The 19,102-nt window shown below is 43.5% G+C and overlaps 1 protein-coding gene across 6 annotated transcripts in view; it reads left to right on the forward strand.

The window, feature by feature from the left end:
- SPECC1 (sperm antigen with calponin homology and coiled-coil domains 1) overlaps window positions 1–19,102 on the forward strand; it is a gene marked incomplete at both ends in the record, with an annotated part of 178,738 nt that overhangs the window by 148,026 nt on the left and 11,610 nt on the right. For 5 of the 6 annotated variants that reach the window (XM_080924202.1, XM_080924204.1, XM_080924201.1 and 2 more), the window contains one exon: window positions 15,547–15,663. The exons of the other annotated variant lie outside the window; for it this stretch is intronic. In XM_080924202.1, the coding sequence (XP_080780328.1) occupies window positions 15,547–15,663 (117 nt within the window). The remainder of the gene's footprint in view (window positions 1–15,546; window positions 15,664–19,102) is intronic. 6 annotated transcript variants of the gene reach the window in all.

Consider the following 19,102-nt stretch of genomic DNA (forward strand, 5'->3'; position numbering starts at 1 on the left):
TCTTCACCAGGGTTGGCTGTGCAGAGGCCATCCCTATTGAAGCTACCACAGGGAGAGGCAGCTCAGGCGTGTGTCTATACCATCTCCTTGAGTCTGGAATTACTGGACAGCAGAGCCTAGGGTTTACATTGATGCTGGGCTTGTGCGAAACTGAGGAGTCCAGAGAACCTCATGAAGGAAATGTGGGTGGAGTCTGCTGTTTTTCAATAAAACGGAGAAACCTGAGGGAGAAGTAAGAACACTGGAGTCCTGTGTTGATCCCTTTGTGTAGCAGAATGCCCCCTGCAGTGTTATTTTTAAGCCATGGCTTATCTGGATCACAATTCTAGAAGTGCTGGTGTGCAAGCACACACGTGGTAGCATCCATGGGGGCAGGTTTACTGAACACCCCACAGAAAAAAAATAGAAAGGAAAAGGTTCCCGTGCCTCAGAGCCCAGATGGGATCAGGTGGACACTGATCTTTTCTCTGGCCTGTTTTCCCTTAGTCAGTTCTCCAGTGAATCAGGTGGTATCAGCCTGTGATGAGGAAGATCTCCAGTCACAGACAAGTCTTCACTGAAACACCAGGAACTCTCAGAAGCAATGCTCATTGGTTTCATTGGCAAACTTCCAGAAATTGACATCTAAAATTAATAATTTTGAGCCAACCACTGAGGCACTTCTGCCATCTCAAGAATAGTTGCAGTATCTCCCTAAACATCTCTAGTGACAAAGTGTCCCCAGTGGAGTGTTCCTTCTCCACCACCCCTTTATTCCTGCCCTGTAAACAACACACAACCCTTCCTAGACTCACTAACTAACTTGATGGTCAGCTCTTCCAGGCCTCAACTCCTCTCTGTTCTTTCAATGGAAACAAAGACTGAGAGGAGTTGTTTTAACAGTGAACTTGTCCAGGTCTCTAAACTTAATATAATTCTCATTAAAACCACAATATAATTTCTTTCTCCTCAAATTTAACAAAATAATTTTTTAAAAGTTATCGGGGGTGGGGTGGGGGGGTAGAGGGTAGCTAAAACAAGCTGGCAAAATGGCTTAGTGGGTAAAGGCCATCAAGCCTGGTGTCCTGAGTTCATTCCCTGGTGTGCACGTGATTGAAGGAGAGCACTGATTCTCACAGGCCCTCTGCCTTTCACACACTCAGACACACATGATGAGAGAGGACTTTCCATACTGGATTGGAGCTACACCATGGGGCTGGGGAGATGGCTCAGTGGTCAGATCAAGTGCTTTGCAAGTTTGATGACTAGAGTTTGGATCCTCGAAAACCATGTAAATTCTGGGTAGGAGAAGTGTCCTGCCTGCAAGTCTAGCCTCAGAAGCTGAAAATCAGGGATCCCCAGAGCAAACTGACTAGTAAGACTAGTTAGTTATATGTGAGCTCTGAGTTTAACTGTGAATCCCTTCATCGGTAAGGTGGGAAAGCATTCAGGGATGACTCCCAGCATCAGCCTTGGGTTTTTACATGTGATTGGTCAGGGCAGCAGACTCAGGGAGCCAGTCATACCCACCACTGCCAGGAACAAATGGTAATGCATACACACCCACTTATTTACTTGCCTATGCTCAGCTTGATTCCTCTTCTCCTTAGGAGTCCTTGCCTGGATGCCATCCCTGTGGGATAGATCTTCTCACAGAGGAGCCCACAAGCCAGCCCTGTGTGGATAATCTCTTACTGAGATTCTCTTTCCAGATGTTTCTAAGTTGTATCAAATATGAAGGAGGAATAGTGGAAGTGCTCTGGTCATCTATTACTAAATAACAAACCACCTAAAATTTAATGGATTAGAATAACAACAAATTGATATTTTTTTCCCAGCAAACCCACAATTTAGACTTGATTTCTTTGCCTCACAATATCTGGAATCTCACATGACCGGCTCCAGTGTGCTGGGCTCCTCCATAGAGTTCCCCACACCTTGGAGGTCCAGATAGAGATTTCCATGAGTGTTGGGTAGAAACTTCAAAATTATTTTTATGTCCTGCCTGGGAATTCCCAGCAGCCACTTCCTGCATATGCAAACCAATTACTTAAGTCTGTTCTAGACCCAAAGAAAGTGACACTGAGCTTCACGTAAGCATGCCTGAGGAGAAGCGTCTTCATCCCTCATGAGACAGAACATCACTTCCTGTTTTAGGCGGCAGGGTCTCTTTGGGGTGTCATTGGTTCATTCTGCCAATTCTTGCTCAATCTATCACTTATAAGGATATGTATCCTAGTTGTTCTCATTTGCTGCATATATTTGTTTTTAATTTTTGTCATACAGAAAATTATATAGTCAGACTTCTCAGGCCTTTTATACATTTCAGTGTTGTGTGTTTGTTGTTGTTTTGAGACAAGGTTTCTCTGTAGCTCTGGGTGTCCTGGAACTCATCGAGTAGACCAGACTCACCTTGAACTCACAGAAATCTGCCTGAGTCCACCTCCTGAGTGCTGGGATTAAAGGCATGCACTACCGCTGCCTGATCAAGTTTGTGCTTTTAATGGTTTACTTCCCTGAGATTGTGAAGCTAATGGTTTTCTTCTAATGTGTTGAAAAAAAAATGTTTCTAATTTATCCACTGATAGCTTACTGCTAAGCAACAAGAGAAAAGACAGTCCTGTCTGCCTGGCCAGTTTTCACACTGTAGCATCGAGAGCTGGCGGCATAGGAGCCAAACACAACAGTTTTGGCAGCTCATTGTGTGGGAAAGACCAGCCAAAAGGAGAGAGCTGTGCAGAGAGGAGACCCCAAAGTCTGCTTACAGATGTCTGTGGTCCACAGTGAAGGCAATGCCACAGATGTGCAGGGCAGGGTCATTCTAGCTTCTCCAGATAACACAAGATTGAAGCAGAAAAGGTAGAACTGAATAAGTACAGTCATTTCTCAGAAGCAAGGACTGGCTTGCTGACACGAATGCAGGGCAGATACTATAGGCCATATTTCTTTCTGCTTCACTGGAACCCGGCCATTGTGCTTACACCATCTTTGTACACCTTCAAATTAAGTTTGGTCCTCCCTAAACTATTATTATGTATGCTCAGCCTTAGGGAGGAGTGAACTTTTTTTGGGGGGGTGAGTCAGGGTTTCTCAGAGCCCTGGCTTTTCTGGCGCTTACTGTGTAGATCAGACTGGCCTCGAACTCACAGAGTTCTGCCTCTTTGTGCTGAGTACTAGGATCAAAGGCTTATGCCACTACCATTCAACAGGAATGAACAAATTTTATTCTCTACATCTGTAAATTGCCACTTTTACAAACCCCAAAAATAAAATAACTCAGTCCAATATTGGGGTCATGACAGTAAAGTCCTATCTGCCTGGAACATCCCAGGACTGAGGACATTTAGATCACTGTGCCTCAGACAACTGGCTCCTGAGGAATGAGTGTACAGTGTGTCTAAGCTGCCTCCTGCCTCTTTCCCAGAAGCTCTGCTCTGCTCTTTTGATCTGCTTTTCAGCTTCAGCACTTAATGGCACACACAGTCTCTACAAAGGAATCTACAGGAGAAGCTTCGGGCTCCTTCGAAAAGATGGAGTGGTGGGAGAAAAGGTCACTGCCAAACCCAGCTGTGTCTTCAGTGGAATTGAGCTCAGGGCGCATTTCAGTCAAGTTCTGTAGCTTCTTTCCCCTGTGGCTAATGTTTCCACCAGATGTTACTGTTTCTAGGCAACACAAAGCAAGTAAGACAATCAATCTTCTTGAAACACACAGTCTTGGTGGTAGGGTTTTGCTTTGCTTTCTATCCCACCATGTTAAGAGTCTTGCCTGGATTTACCTCGTGGAACTGTGACCACACTCAGATGTTCCAAGGGCAGCCTTCACTATTCAGCAGAGTTAGGGTCTAAGCCTCTTGTGTGTGGTTCATGTATCCATTTCTCTCACATTTTTGTTTCACTGAGAACAATTCTGTATCTTACATTTTTTTTTTAAGGAATTCCTAGAAAAGTAGTCTACTTTGGAATGGTAGCTCTTACATCTGAGATTTCCTTTCATAAAAAAGCACTTGGAAGCCAGGTGATAGCAATACACACCTTTAATTCCACCACTCAGGAGGCAGAGGCAGGTGGATTTCTGTTAGAGGCCCACAGAGCAAGTTTCAGGATAGCCAAGGCTACACAGAAAAACCCTGTCTCAAAAACAAAGCAAAGCAGCACACACACACAAAAGCTCTTGGGAGTCAGAGGCAGGTGGACCTCTATGAGCTATGGGCTAGCCTGGTAATCATAGGAAGTTTCATACTAGACAGGACTACCTATCTCCTTGTTCAAAAATTAAAAACGGAGACAGCTTCAGGAAGCCCAGAGGGTAGTTTGAATGAGAATGGCCCCCATAGGCTCTTGTCTGAGTGTTCAGTTCCCAGTTAGTGGAACTGTTTGAGAAGGATTCGGACATGTGGCCTTGTTGGAAGAGGTGTGTCACTGGAGATAGGCTTTCCAAAGAGTTATTTCCCATGCTAGATTGTGGATCAAGATGTGAGCTCTCAGCTGTTCGGTTGCTCCACCACCACAGACTCTAACCCTCTAAAACCATAAGCCCAATCAAGTGCTTTCTTTTATAAATTGCCTTGGCCATGTTTATTACAGCAATAGAAAAATAGCCAAGGCACCCAGCTATTTTACTCCCTTTTCTTCCTTCTCAGTGAGGACAACCTATTCCTGTCCTCTGCCCCCCCCCCCCAGGCCTCTCTGAGATCTACAGCTCACAGTCCGTAGATGCGGTCATAGGGGACAGTAATGGAAGCACTGTGGCTCTTCCAACAAAGGGGGGAAACATCTGACAAAGCATTCATCAGTTCACCTGTGTTGATTTGTCCTCATTTATATAAAGAAAAAATCATGAACATAAACAAACCATGGTATACCTTACCAAGAGCTACCTCATTCACAGACACATGCCTCAGTGATTGGTAGTGAAGCCACTTCTCCAGTAATTACGGAAAGCAAACCTTGAAGTGTGTCTGATTCTTCACAGGTTGGTGTCATCTCTTGTTAAGTGTCATACTCCTTTTCAGCAGTTTAGCTAATATGTTCATGCTCTTAGTATTCAAATGGAGTGAGAGCCCATGTCAGGACTTGGGGTATAACTCAGTGGTAGAGCATTTGCCTATCATGCACAAGGTCCTGGGTTCAATATCCAGAACTGAAGAAAGAAAAACACAAAATAATATAACAACCAAAAAAAAAAAAAAAATCTCACTTTCTTAGTTCTCTTAAACTCCTAAAAGCTAGGACCATTCCAGATAGCATTCAGGGAAGAAGGACCAAAGCTCTCATGGTAATAAAAAGGACGAGGTTTTAATTTGACAGTTTGATGGTCCTGGCGTGGGTATAAATAATAATACACACCATAGCTGCTTTACCTCCATCTCTGCCAGTACCAGACAATAAGAAGTCTTAAACATGGGGAACCGTTTATATGTAAGCACAACTTTTTCCAGATGTTGGATTTGACTTCCTGACTAAAACAAGCCCTCATTATAAAAGGTAGGGACACTTCACCACCTTGTATAGTTCCCATGTGCACTTAGTGCTACTGATATGTGACTGCGTTAAAATATTTAAGGTTTGGTTTTTTCTTCTCTTTTATTACTATATTTTTTATTATTTTTCGAAAGGGGTGCAACACTGGGGCCAGAACCTGGGGACTCATGCATGAGAGGCAAGTCATTTATCGCTGAACCACCCCAACTCTGAGTTCAATCTCCAGAGCAATCAATCAGCTAATCAGTCAATCCATAAAGCAAAATATGCCTCATCCCTTAAGGAAGGTCTTCTCTATTTGTACCCATCTGCACCTCTGCTCTCCTAAGAGGATAGGTGATTTTCTTTGACATTTTTCCCCTGGGGGGGGGGGGATGTTCATGAGCTTCTAGTCCTAACGTATTACTCATTCATAGTCATAGGTCAAGAGCTGTTCTTAATTGGGATTCATTAACCTAGTATTTGAATGACTTTGAGCTGCATTTGTTTTCTCAGAATGCTTCTGAAGATTGTGCCAATAAAGAAAGATGAAGTTTCATATTGTTGTCTTTCAGAGACACAATTACAACATATGTAATTATAGAATTAACTCATTTTTTTTTGTTCAGAGCAGCCTCTACTCTACAAAACAGAGCAAGAGCCTCACTGGCAGACTAATGGCTGTGTAAGGTAGAAACAAGGAAAGAGAACCATGTAAACATGGACTAACATCCACCACTTCAGGGTGCTTCTCTACAGATCTGAAAGCAGTGGAGGCTGCCTCATTTTTCTAGGATGCCCCTGAGTGATTGTCTGTTTTTAGCTCATTCTTGCCTGCTGGGGTCTAGTTTAAGTGTTTTATTTAAACCAAGGACCTTTGTTCACTGTTGGAAATAAAATAATAATAAACTGAAGAGACCAATGGAAACGAAGTTTTTAATATACAGTTCTTCACAAAGGGACGCCAGCAAAGAGAAAGCGCAAAAATGTCTGGTTCGATGCAACACTAGTTTCTAAAGTCCCCAAATTTGGAGAAATTCCTGTCCTCTTCTCTCATAGTGCAGGACTTTTCCCTTCCCAAAGTCCCACTGTTTTAGAACACAGCCCCTGTCTAATGAATATTTGGGGCTTGAGGCAGCCTCCTTCTCTGATCGTGGGCTCAGCTACACATAGCTGAGTGCCTGAGACAAGCCAGTACCAGCCACCATTGAGGGGAGGGAGGGGGCTGGGCTTCCTGTTTATCTGTGACTGATGTCTTAAACATACTCCATATTGAAAGTTGACTATTACAATCTACTTCTTATATCACAGAATTACATATAGCATAAAATACATGTGACTAAATATTGCAACATTTTTGGGAAGAGAAAGATGTACCAAGTTTATTAACATGTAGGTATAAATTTGGGAAGAAAGGAAGGCAGGACAGAGGGATACTGGGTCTCTTTGGACCCATGTTCCTCAGACAGATCAGTTCCACCTGGGCCAGACCAGCATACTCCACCCCACCAGCCTGTTTCTGGTTCTTGGTTCTTTAACTCACAGGGTAAGAGATTAAAAGCTCAGGCTAGACTCTCCCACCCCACCTGTTGTTCACCTTCCTCCCACACGTGACAGAGCAAACTGCTGCATTTGCTTTCTGTGTTGTTACTGAGTCCCTGCAGAGGTCGTCTTGCCCATGCCCTGGCCCACTGCCATTTTGCATATGTCCATAGCAAATAACACCTGAATTTCAGCGTCCCATGGATGTGGACTCTGAGTTGGCTCTAGCACTAGCAGTGTTTCTTTGTGCTGCAGCTCTTGTGTGTATAAAATGGGCGTGACACTGTGGCACTACTTACTATATACTGTTCTGTCAAGCAAAGAAGAATGTGTTCAATGGCCGGTAGGTACATCAGAGATTCAGATATGCCACTACCCTCGCCATAGCATCATTTTTGGAGCCTGAAATTCAAGCAGCCCTCATCAGAGCTACCTGTGGGAGGACTGTTTCCCAGTGTGGGGTCTCCATTTACTCTAATGCCAGGGTCATAAACAATAAGCAAGAAGTCTCCTGAAAAAAAAAAAAAGCCTGGCTTCCCGTCCTTCAAGTCATAGGCATATAGACATGAGTTTGGAGATGTGATCTCAGGCATCTGTGTGCTCTTGTGCTTTGGAAAGTAGATACAGCAAGTTTTAAAAGCTTGAAACAGACGGGGGGGGGGGGCAGTGGTGGTGGCACACACTTTTAATCCCAGCACTCCAGGGGCAGTGGCAGGTCTACAGAGGGAGTTCTAGGACAGCCAGGGCTACACAGAGAAACTCTGTCTTGAAGAAATAAAAACAAAAAGAAAGGTTAAGTAGGGGCTAGAGAGTTGCTGTTGCAGAAGACCTGGGTTTAATTCCCAACATCCAAATAACCGCCTGTAACCATGTGTAACTCCTGTCCTAGGGGATTCAAAACTGTCTTCTAGCCTTCTAGGGCACCAGTCATGTATTCAGCACACATAAATACATGCAGGCAAAACATTCATATACATAAAATAATAGGATAAAAACTTAATGTTTTATTTTTGGTTTTGTTCTTGTTTTTTTTTGAGAACAGTGTCTCTTTCTGTGTAGCCCTGGCTGTCTTGGAAGTCGCTCTGTAGACCAGGCTGGCCTTCAACAGGTTGTCTATGCCAGCCCATGATCTCACAAAGGACAAGGACCAGGAGAGCCATGCCATGTTTGTCCAAGGAAGACATCCTTTGTAGCTTGTTCTTAAATTAATTTTTTTAACATTGATGGTTATATACTAGGATATGGTGAGATGAAAAAATGATTTTAAGAATGAATGTGCCAGCTATAGTAGTACATGCCTTTAATCTCAGCACTTGGGAAGTAGAGACAGGTGGATTTTCATGAGTTAGAGGCCAGCCAGAGCCACATAGTGAGAGCCTGTCTTGAAAACAAACATGAATGTGATAGTGAATAGACTCAAAGGAACATAGTGTGCGGATGTAACCATTGAGATGTAACTAAGAGCATCCAAAGAAAACAGAAAAATGAAAGCATGAACAAGGTTGCTCCTGCTGATACATTTACATAAGGGTACCTAAGCCGACTTACATAAATACAGTCTGCCTTTGTATTATAGCTGGGTGGCTACAGTTGTCTATCACATATACAGGTTTTAATGGGAAGGTCTATGAAAAACTCTGAATTATTGCTTCTTGTGCTTTTAAGTTCAGTTTACCTTTTTGTTTTTTATTATGCCAATCATTTTTCCCTGTATTCTCCTGCTGGGTGTTTAATAAGACCATGTAGGTATTCAAAAATTACTATTATTTAACTGTTAAAGACAGTTGAGAATCTGGTCGTAGAAGATTACTTGAGAATTGGGAGGAACCCCTGGTCCTTTCATCTTTCGTTAAAGCAGTTTGCCATCTGCTGGGATGGGTCAGGGCCCTACTGACGATGGGCCTTCCTTTGAAAGCACAAGGAACGGAATGTAGGCCTCTGTTGACGTTCCTCTTGGTAGATGTGCACTGGTGAGAGTCTGTCGTCTAGATTGTCATGGCCTCTGAATGGAGAGAACAAGCGACTCCCAGAGATGCAAGACCCTTTGAGAAATATGCTTGGGACCACAGTGACATTATAGGGCAAGTGCCAAAATAATGTTCTCTGTCCACATTAATATGGCTCTCCAAGTGTGATGGATAAATACCCAAAAGACATTACACCAGTACTAAGGAATAAATCATTTTTTTACAATTTAGCTGTCATGTAGCCCTTAGGTAAAGGCTGACAAGGACAAATGTTAATAAGCCTGGTATAAGACTATTAACGAGAAGCTGACAGCACACTTAGTAGAATCTATGAGCAGTTATTTTGATAAAACATAAAATCCTTTTTAAAACACATTACTGAAAGAAAGCTGAACGCACAGGGCTAAGTCGTCCCCATTCTCAGCCTCCAGCAACAGCTATAGGATCATCTCCAGGTGCAGGCAGTTGTCTGTGCATCTGAGCCAAGTCCCTTGAACCACAGCCATCACATCGTGAGCCAGTCAGTTCTTCCACCGCACATCAGAGCTGGGTCAGCCAGCGTATCTAACTTGTGCTTATCTAACTGGCTTGCATTATGTGCTAAAAGGAATGGGAGCCAAGTTGGTTGTTTTAATTAATATGACCATTTACTTATAATCCAGTTTGGTACTGTGTAAACATAAAAACATAAGCACATATGTAGAAACACAGTCATATATAAAGAGTCTTTAAAAATATTAAGGATTTATATATATTGGCAGCTTTAGGTTAAACTATTGGTTAGATCCTATTTTATAAAGGCATAAGCAGTTCTTTTTTTTTTAAATAAAAAAATAAAAACATTTAAATCTTAAGAATGTTTCTGAAAAATAAATCCATTACAGTTAGTCCAGTACTACAGTGTACTTTATGTAGATCATTCCAACTGACATGCAACCTTTTTATGTTCTATTATTTTTCATTACTTCTATTATACAAATGAAATAAATTAGTAATATTTTAAAGAGGTTTGAATAAAGGAGACTTATTAAAAATCCCTGTATCTAATATCAGATTTTATAGCCTAATAGAACTTTTATCTTATGACTCCAATAAAAGTTGTTTTCTATAAACAAATAGCATTTTAAGACATTATAAAACATTTAGTAGAATGAAAGATACTATTTTAATTGGTTCAAGAAGGAAAATGAATGCCTTACTTTGTAAGTATAGACTTGCTAGGCCTTTTATTATATCCCCCAACATTCACATTTACACACACCTTTAAGGTAGGTACACCAAGTGACGTACTCCTTCAGTCACAATACTCAGGGGGCAGAGGCAGGTGGATCTCTGAGAGTTTGAAGCCAGCCTGGTCTATAGTGAGCTCCAGGACAGCCAGAGCTACATAGAGAAACCCTGTCTCAAAAAAAGAAAAAATGTCACTGGTCCAATCATCTAGAAGAAATTCTGGGGTCAGACTTGTGGGGCGCCTCCCACACATTCCCACGCATTCGCCATTACAAGATGGCGCTGATATCCGGCTGGAGTTAGCAGTAAACAAGCCATGTGCGCACAGGCTGGGTAACTTCCGCTTCATGAGTTCCGCCTCTTCCGTGGCGTCTTAGGGCCTGGTGAGTTTCAACCAATCAGGGGGCTCCGCGTCCAAGGCAAGGACTGATCCCTTTATAAGGGGGCGAGCTGGATAGCTCTCTCTCTCTTCTTCCTCTCTTCCCTTCTTCTTCCCCTCTCTTTCTCTCTCGTTGGTTTTCGGCCGTCTCGTGGAGCTTGTTCGTCCTGTTCGTCTTCTTGGATTTCTTGGTTTTCTCCGTCTTTTTCGTCACGTGAAGCAAGTACTGGTTTTCCAGAGCAATAAAGTTTACCGCAGAAGGATTCTATTTCGTGTGCCGCGTCGTTCTTGCAGGTGAGACGGTTGCGCGGGACAAGACTGAGCCCTGTTTCTTGTTGTCCCAACATAGGAAGATATGCAAACAATTCCGTATAAACACATATGAATACACATGACATATTTACATAACAAGATAAGTTTCCATCCCTGTCTTTTGACAGGAGTCTGTCAGTCAGTCTGTGTTTTGGTTGTTTCTCAGTCTGCCTTAAATACCTCTAGTCCTGTGAAGTGGTTGAGTCTGGGGTTGGTTCTTCAGGTGTGTTTGGTTCTGTGGTGTCTGTGGTTCCTGTACTATTCAAAGTTCTTTTGTGTTGGGAAATTTTAGAAATATTTTTAAAGGGAAAAAGAGAGCAATAGGAAAAAGCTGTATTCTTTTAGGAAGTCAAGACTGTAACAAGGACAGAATGGAGGTTTGGAAGTCCCCATAAGGCAAGACAGAATCAATACAGGAGACATGTAGGCATGCCCATTGTGTACTAGTTACCTAGTGCTGTTTCAGGGGTCCTCAGAAAAGGATCCTCACTGCTTGTTTGTTTGTTGTGAGAGTCTATGATTGAGCATGAACTCTAGCTCCAGAATTCCAAACATTCTACTTAGAGGAGTGCTGAGTAAGGGTAAGAAATGCAAGAGTGGACAGATAACAGGAAGCTATCCTCATGTGCCCTGTGGGGCTTGCTTGTCTCCTTTTGTTATTTTCTTTAGTGTCTCTGATCCTGGTAGAGAGCCACTGTTTCACAGGACTATCCACTGAGCCATACTGCCACCATCTCCATGAGCTCAGCTGTGCCTCACAGCCTGGTCACTGCAGAGTTTCCCTATATAGAAGGAAGGGTGGGAGATCCCAACCAGGTGTATGCAGTTCTCCCTTAATTGCACATGGATCAGGAAGGACAGGAAAGGACTTAGGGAAGAGAGCTCCATCTAGGTGGCCATAGAAGAGTTTTCATCCCCACTGAGTGCAGACCTCCCAGTGTGACTCCTTTAAAGCCTCCCGTGTTCCCTCCCTAGCCCCTCACACAAGCCTAATAAAAACTCTTCGGTTCCTCATAATAAACATTGGTATGTTGGTGGAATTGTACCTCATTAGTTTGTCAGTGAGATCTTTGGCAGAGAGGTAGACATTGTTCATAGCTCCTCCAGGGAAGGAATTTTACCAGCAGCCATACTGACCCTTCTATACGGAACTTAGACCACTTCCCGTGCTTTTCACAAAGTAGGTCCAGCTGTAGGATGATACTTAAGATTTTATCTTTTGGCTAAATTTTCCCTCTCTCTGTTTGTGTTGAGGCCAGACATCATTACAGTACAATATTAACCTCTGGGATCAAACATCCCAATTCCTAAGGCTACCTATTATCCTCAAGTCCAAGGAAACAGAAGGCAGATTTCTCATCATGATAAAAAGGCAGGTTTCCCATAAGGAGATGAAGACAAGTGCTAGTTGAGGCTTTAGAGCGGAGGGAAAAGGGCAGCCCCTCTAGCTACTCGAGGTCCTCAGAGAAACCAGTCAGGATGCCCTACTTTCTGTCTTCAGACTCTATCCCCAAGCATGGGGAGGCTCACATGGGTACAGCCACATAAGGATTGGAAACATTAATATGTAGACTGGAGAGGTGGCTCAATAGTTTAGAGCACTTGTTGCTCTTGTAAAGGACTTGGGTTGGATTCTCAGCACCCACATGGTGGCCTACAACCATCTGTAACTGTAGTTCCAGGGATCATATGTCCTCTCCGGCCTCCCCAGGCACCAGGCATGCACATGGTACACATAATACATCAAATTTTAAAAGTAAATACAGTCTCTGCGTTTTGTACAGTTTCATGCAATTCATTTTGAACATTTAAACCCTCTCACACTTACCCCATAACCACCCTCTCAGCCCTCCGACCCACCTTCAAGATTGATTTTCCACGCTGTGTTTCTATTGCTATGATAAAGGTCAGGACCAAAAGCAACTCAGGGAGGAGAGGGTTTATTTGGTTTATGCTTCCACATCACAGCCCATCATCAAAGGAAGTCAGAGCAGGAACTGAAGCAGAGGCCGCAGTGGATCACTGCTTAATGGCTCACGCCCCGCGGTTTGCTTAGCCTGCTTTCTTAAATAATCCAGCGCTACCTACCTGCTCAGGGGTGGCACTACCAACACTGAGCTGGGCCCTCCCACATCAATCATTAATGTGAATAAATAAATAATGCCCCACAGATGGGTCTACTGGTGGGGTCATGGAGGCATTGTCTCAATGATGCTTTAATTGATTAAAACAAACAAACAAAAAACAGCCGATCTCCTTGTCCCTGTTCTTCCCCCTCCCCCTCCTCCTCTTTCCCTCTCCCTTAACTCTTTCTTTCTCTCTGTCGTCTTCCCCCTTTCCTTTTCCCTCCCTCCTCTCCCCATGGAGTCCAATGTGTGTTGCCCAGCTGCTCTTGGAGACAGGGCCTGCCTTGGTTCGATCAACACATCCCTGATCACATCCGTAAAGAAAACTGACTCTCCTTCTCCCAGCCGCAGTCAGTCCTGGTAGCTCTTTAGCTAGTGGTGGGATTTCATGACCATCCCCGCCCCATCCTGGAATTTTTTTGGCTGGATGGTGAGAAGATCTTATACACACTCACAATCGCTGAGTTCATATGTGCAACTGCACTGTTGTCAGGGAAATACTATTTTCTTAATGTTATCAACCACCGTTGACTCTTAAAGTTCTTCCACCCCCTTCTTTTATGAGGATCCCTGAGCTTAGAGGTAGATGATATGTTTAGCACTGAGCACTCCACAGTTTCTTATTCTCTGCACAGTGGCCACTTGAGGTCTCTGTTAATTGCCATCTCCTGCAATGGGGAGCTTCTCTGATGAGGATTGAGAGAGACTCTGACCCATGGATATAATAATATGCCATTAGGGATTGTTTTTAATACTGTGTCCATTTAGCAGAATAATGGTGTTGGGTTCCCTAAGGCCTGTTGCCTATCCAGCCTCAAGTTCTTGGTCCCTAAAACAGGACTAGGTATGGTTCCATCTTATGGAGTGGGCTGTAGAGCTAATCAGATGGTGGTTGGTCACTTCCATGACATCTCTGCCACTATTGAAGCAGCAGGTGTGTCTTGTCAAGCAGCCAAGTCATTTATTGTAGCTTGTGCGGTTCACAACTGGATGAGAATGGTGTTTGTTTTTTCTCTTCTGAAAGCAGGCCTCGCCACTTCCAGTTGCGGGTCAGCTTGATTTCTCTAAGTTCTGTGATTCACGTATGTGGTGTCTTCAGCAGTAAGTTTAACATCAAATTCTGGAGAGTAACCAAGAGCGTTGGCAATAGCCTATACGTAATGAATGCTTTGGGGTCTGTGTGACCCTATTGCTGGCCAAGATTTAAACTATGCCACAGTTGCCTCTATCTCTCTCTGGGGAAAAATCTTTAGGAGAGTAAAATCTCTATCCTAAGAAGCTCTTTAAAAAATAAAATAAAATAACAAAACTGAAAAGAAAAAATAACAATAAAACAAAATAATGTCTGAACTATGAAGCTACAGTTTTGGACAGGAAGTGATTTAGTATATGAATGGCTTTGGCCCTTTTATTTTAAATAGCCACACAGATGAGAATGCAGGTGGGTTGAGGTTTTCCCTTTGAATCTGATGCTCAGGAGAAATACCTTATTACAGCAGAATTGTTTCCATGCCTTTAGAAGCAAGTCTTTCCACAGTAAACGAACAGCAAAGAACTGAGAGCAGTTGGGACATAATAGAGCAGAAGGAAAAGAATTTATCCCAGATATTTTTCTTCAGACAGAGAACAGGACACACTCAGCCTGACTCTTATCATTTGGAGCTGTGTTCCTGGTGTCTCACCCCTTTACCCTTGAGGCCATTGATTTGGGATCTCAGACTTCAAACCCTTGTCTTCATTGCTGTTATTTGGGACTGAACTTAAGTCAGGTTTGACTGCAAGAACCCTTACCCATTCATTGTACCAACTCCTCAGCCCCTGGGCATCTTTCAAAAATTAAACTTTTGGGAATATAGCCTTGCTGCTTATCACTGTGTGCCAAGCAGCAACCCCAGCCAATGGCTTGTCCTACAAGAGAAAGACTCATTCCCCACTGAAGGAGTGATCCTTGCTTACTCTCTGTGATAGCTGGGAGACAGACTGTTGAGAATTCTCTCACCCCTGGGAAGCTGCTCTAGTTAAGGAAGGTACTATAGAGCAGGAACAATTGTAGCTTGAGCTCCATGCTCCTGTTTTGTCTGGTTTGCTGTTGTTGGGTTTTATGTTATGGTGATATTGATGGTAATAACGGTGAAGGTCATGATGGTGATGATGGTGGTGGTAATGATGGTGGTGGTGGTAGTCATGGTAATGGGAATGATGATGGTGGTAACTGTGATGATTGTTCTTCCTTGGCCAATAAGTCTGGGAAATGCTGGATATACAAAGCTTATCTGGGGAGTAATTTGAAATAAGACTTATATTGGGCCTTAAAGGCTCCCTAGGGAATAAGTAAGAAATTCCTCATGGTCTCATCTTCCCCTACACAAATGCCTATGAATGGATGTGGACCACAACAGACCATTCCTGTTACCAAAGCTAAACACACCCCAAGGAAATAAATCATTATGTTTTGTCACCCAAATTCAAAGATAGATGCCTACAGCATGTTGTCTGACTCATGTCCTTGATGGTACAGTGTGGGTTAACACTGGATTTATTCTCTCCACAGAACATTGATATTACCAATTTCAGCAGCAGCTGGAGTGATGGCCTGGCCCTCTGTGCTCTGCTGCACACCTACCTGCCTGCCCACATCCCATACCAGGAGTTGAACAGTCAGGAGAAAGTAAGTCATTGCCTGTGCCACTCCACTTCTCTAGGAGAGCCAACAGAACTTTTGTGGCAGTGCATTACTGGGTGGAGAGGGGAGGCTTAATAGAGCTGGGGTGGATATCAGGAAAGGCACAGGGGCCAGATGTGACTGCAGTATGAGTTCTTATCCTCAGCAAGTATGCCTCAGCTGCCCTTCTCCTGTATGGGGATGGAGGAAGGAGGGCTATCAGAAGTCCCTTCTTGTCTCTTAAAGGAACTCCATTTTTTTCCTATTAAGCTGATGGAATTAGGTTCACCCACATTCCAGAGAGTCATCAGCTTTATGAAAAGCCCATCGATGTAAATGTTAATATCACCTAAATAGACCAGGCTGGCCTCTAACTCACAGAGACACACCTACCTCTGCCTCCTGTGTTTTGGGTCAAAGTTGTGTGCTACTAAGCCTTGCCTAATTTCACTCTGTAAACAGCTTCCTAGTGGGCTGACAAGATGTCACAGTGGGTAAAGTCATTGCTCCCAAGATTGACTACCTCCGTTTAATAACCAGGACCCACATGGTGGAAGGAGAGAAGAAACTCTCTAGAGTTGTCCCCAATCTCCACATGAGTGCACACACACTCAAGAAAGGAAGAACGAAAGAGAGAGAGAGAGAGAGAGAGAGAGAGAGAGAGAGAGAGAGAGAGAGAGAGAGATGTAATAAAATTTTAAATAAAAAAGTAATGTTTGGTTAAATATTTGGATGCCAGACATAGTCAAGTTGGCACACTCGCACGTGCGCGTGCACACACACACACACCCATCACAGAATATTTTACAGGACTGGCATTGTAGCTAATGGCAAAGCAGTGATCTAGCATGTAGCAGATCTTGGGTTAAATTTCTAGCATGGAAAATGTAGTTGTTTTCAAAGCATTTCCATGCAAGGTGCTGTGTAAACTGTGAAACCAGCTGAGTATGGCCTTGTGATGTTTGGGAGGAAAGATACACAGTACATCATGTTAAGTCTGAGATTTCTAAAATAGTCAAGTGTTATGCTAGGCAGGCACAAAGCAAATCTGGAGTTCAGATTGGGAATCAGCTAGCTATAAGAGTAGATGTGCGGGAATCGGTGAAGATTTGTGCTATGTGGTAGGACTTCCCAAGATGGAGCAGCTTTCTGTATTTTCACCATCCAGTAATGTTAGCAGGGTAGGTACAGATGGTATAAAGCTGAAAAACTGAAGATCAGCCAGTTCCCCTGATCTTAAGCATCTTCCATAACTATAGCAAATATCTGAGACTCTGTATGTTATAAAGAAAAGTTTATTTAGAGCTCTGAATGCTGAAAATCTAAAGTTGAGGCAGTCACATCTGTTTGGCCTCTCACGGGGGCCTCGTGGTAGGAAACGACACAGCAGTGAGACCATGGGCAGAAGAGAGATGCAGGGTGAGCCAAGAAGCCAGAGAGAGTCAGGGGCCAAGTGTGCTCTTAATTTGCTCTCACCGGAAGTAATCAGTGTCTCACAAGAACTACATTGATCTCTTCAGAGGGTAAGATTCCCAATCATCTACTTTATCCGTATCCTAAAGGTTCCATTATTTCATATGCTGCTTGTCAAGCTTTGAGAACAGGAACCTGCTGGGACACACTCAAGCCCTGTGCACAGCACAACAGAAGCACAGAGGGAAGAATGACCCACCAGAGGGAACTAGGAGAGGCCATCAGCTGTCACAGAGGCCAAGGCACAGCAGGACCTCTGACTGTGACCTAGGTGGCATTTCCTCCTAACCTTACTGATTCTCCACTCTGATGTGACATTACAAAAATAACTATGTAAATAGAGCATAACAAACTTCAGAATAATCATCAGTCCTTCCAAAAATGATAGAAAGTTCAGCTGAAGCACCTGCACACCCACACAACTCAGAAAAACCTGAGTCTTCCTGAAAATAACATGTTTGTCTGTAGTCAACAGGCCTGGCATCTTTGTCCTTGAACCAATTCAGATCTGTTGGAAAACAATGGGCCTGTATCTCACACTTTGCTCTCACATTTTGTATCATGAGCATAGCTTCCTAGTGACCAAAATCCCTTGTCTCACCCTGAATCCCTGAAATTCTTGCACTGGGCACCTTGCCAGCTGCTCAGGAGCCTCTTGCAGATGTGGAAATGTGCATCAGGGCAGGCTGGCATCAGTATTCTTCTTCCTGTCATTCTTATGGGTCTTGGTTCCCACACATCTGGCTGAGTTTCTTTTTTCTGGATCTTTGCTGATGTCATCAAAGAGTGCCAATGGTGAAGGACCACTATAAGGTGAGTCAGCATCATATACCAGGAGTGTCACGGTCTGGTCAGCTTCACAGCTCCCTGTCAGCTCCAGTTGAGCTTTAGTGTTCCAGCCCACAGGACACTGTCAGTCATCCCTGGCCCACTACTCCCTGAAGAAATATCTGCCTCCACCCTGGCTGTACCCTAAGGGGAGAAGCAATGGCTACAGCTCAGGGTATGATGAACAGGGGTGGGGTACACTGAGAGAGGCCAGATCCATCATTATAGAGGAGGGTTATAAAATCATGTGTCAGCAGAAGCCCATCAATACAACATCAACAGAACATGCGTGGAACTTTTGATGAGGGTACTTTCCCTGAGGCAATGGTACCACTGAGCAGAAAGGACATGTTTGACATTGGGCTTCAAAGGGAATATGACTACCACAGACCCACCTGGATGAGTGAACATGGTCCAGACTCTGCCCTATAATCTTGTGTACTCAGTATGAGGGGGTGATTGGTTGGTTGGTTGATTGGTTGGTTGGTTGGTTGGTTGGTTGGTTGGACTTTGTGGAATACACTACCATCAAAAATGGCACTAAGAAAAAAATACTGTTTGTAAAAATCCATTAAAATTGAAATATAAAAATAGTATGATAAAAGATCTAGGCTCACTGGTAGAGATCAGTGTACCTTCATGAGCGAGGGCCTGGATTTCATACCCAGCACCAAAGAAAATTCATTAGTTCAGAATTAACAATAAGAACTAGGCATAGTGGTGCATTCCCATAAACTCAGCACTTGGGAGGTGAGAGCAGGAAGATCAAGAGTTCAGGATTATTGTTAGCTACACAGTAAGGTCAAGGCTAGGCTGGGCTACAGGAGACTGCCTTAAATAAACAAGGATATTTTGTATGGCATTAGATGCAGAGGCAGGGTGTACATTACAGTATGTGGAAGGTGTGGGGGAAGTATTCCGTTTTCATTAGAAATAGAGTTTTCAGATGTCAGCTTGTGTAAGCTTTCATGAGGCCCAGAGTCAGGCTGTAGAGTGATTATGTTGGTATCTGAAATTTAATATGAGTGTGGGTCAGATCTTTTCTGCTTTTTTACAGAAAGACTGTACCAGTAAGGTCCTACCAGCCAAGCTGAGGACCAAGTTCTGCATCAGATAGGAACAGGTTGTCCTGAAGTGGGAGGTC

This window comes from Micromys minutus (genome assembly GCF_963924665.1).
Source record: "Micromys minutus genome assembly, chromosome: 10".
NCBI classification, from domain to species: domain Eukaryota; kingdom Metazoa; phylum Chordata; class Mammalia; order Rodentia; family Muridae; genus Micromys; species Micromys minutus.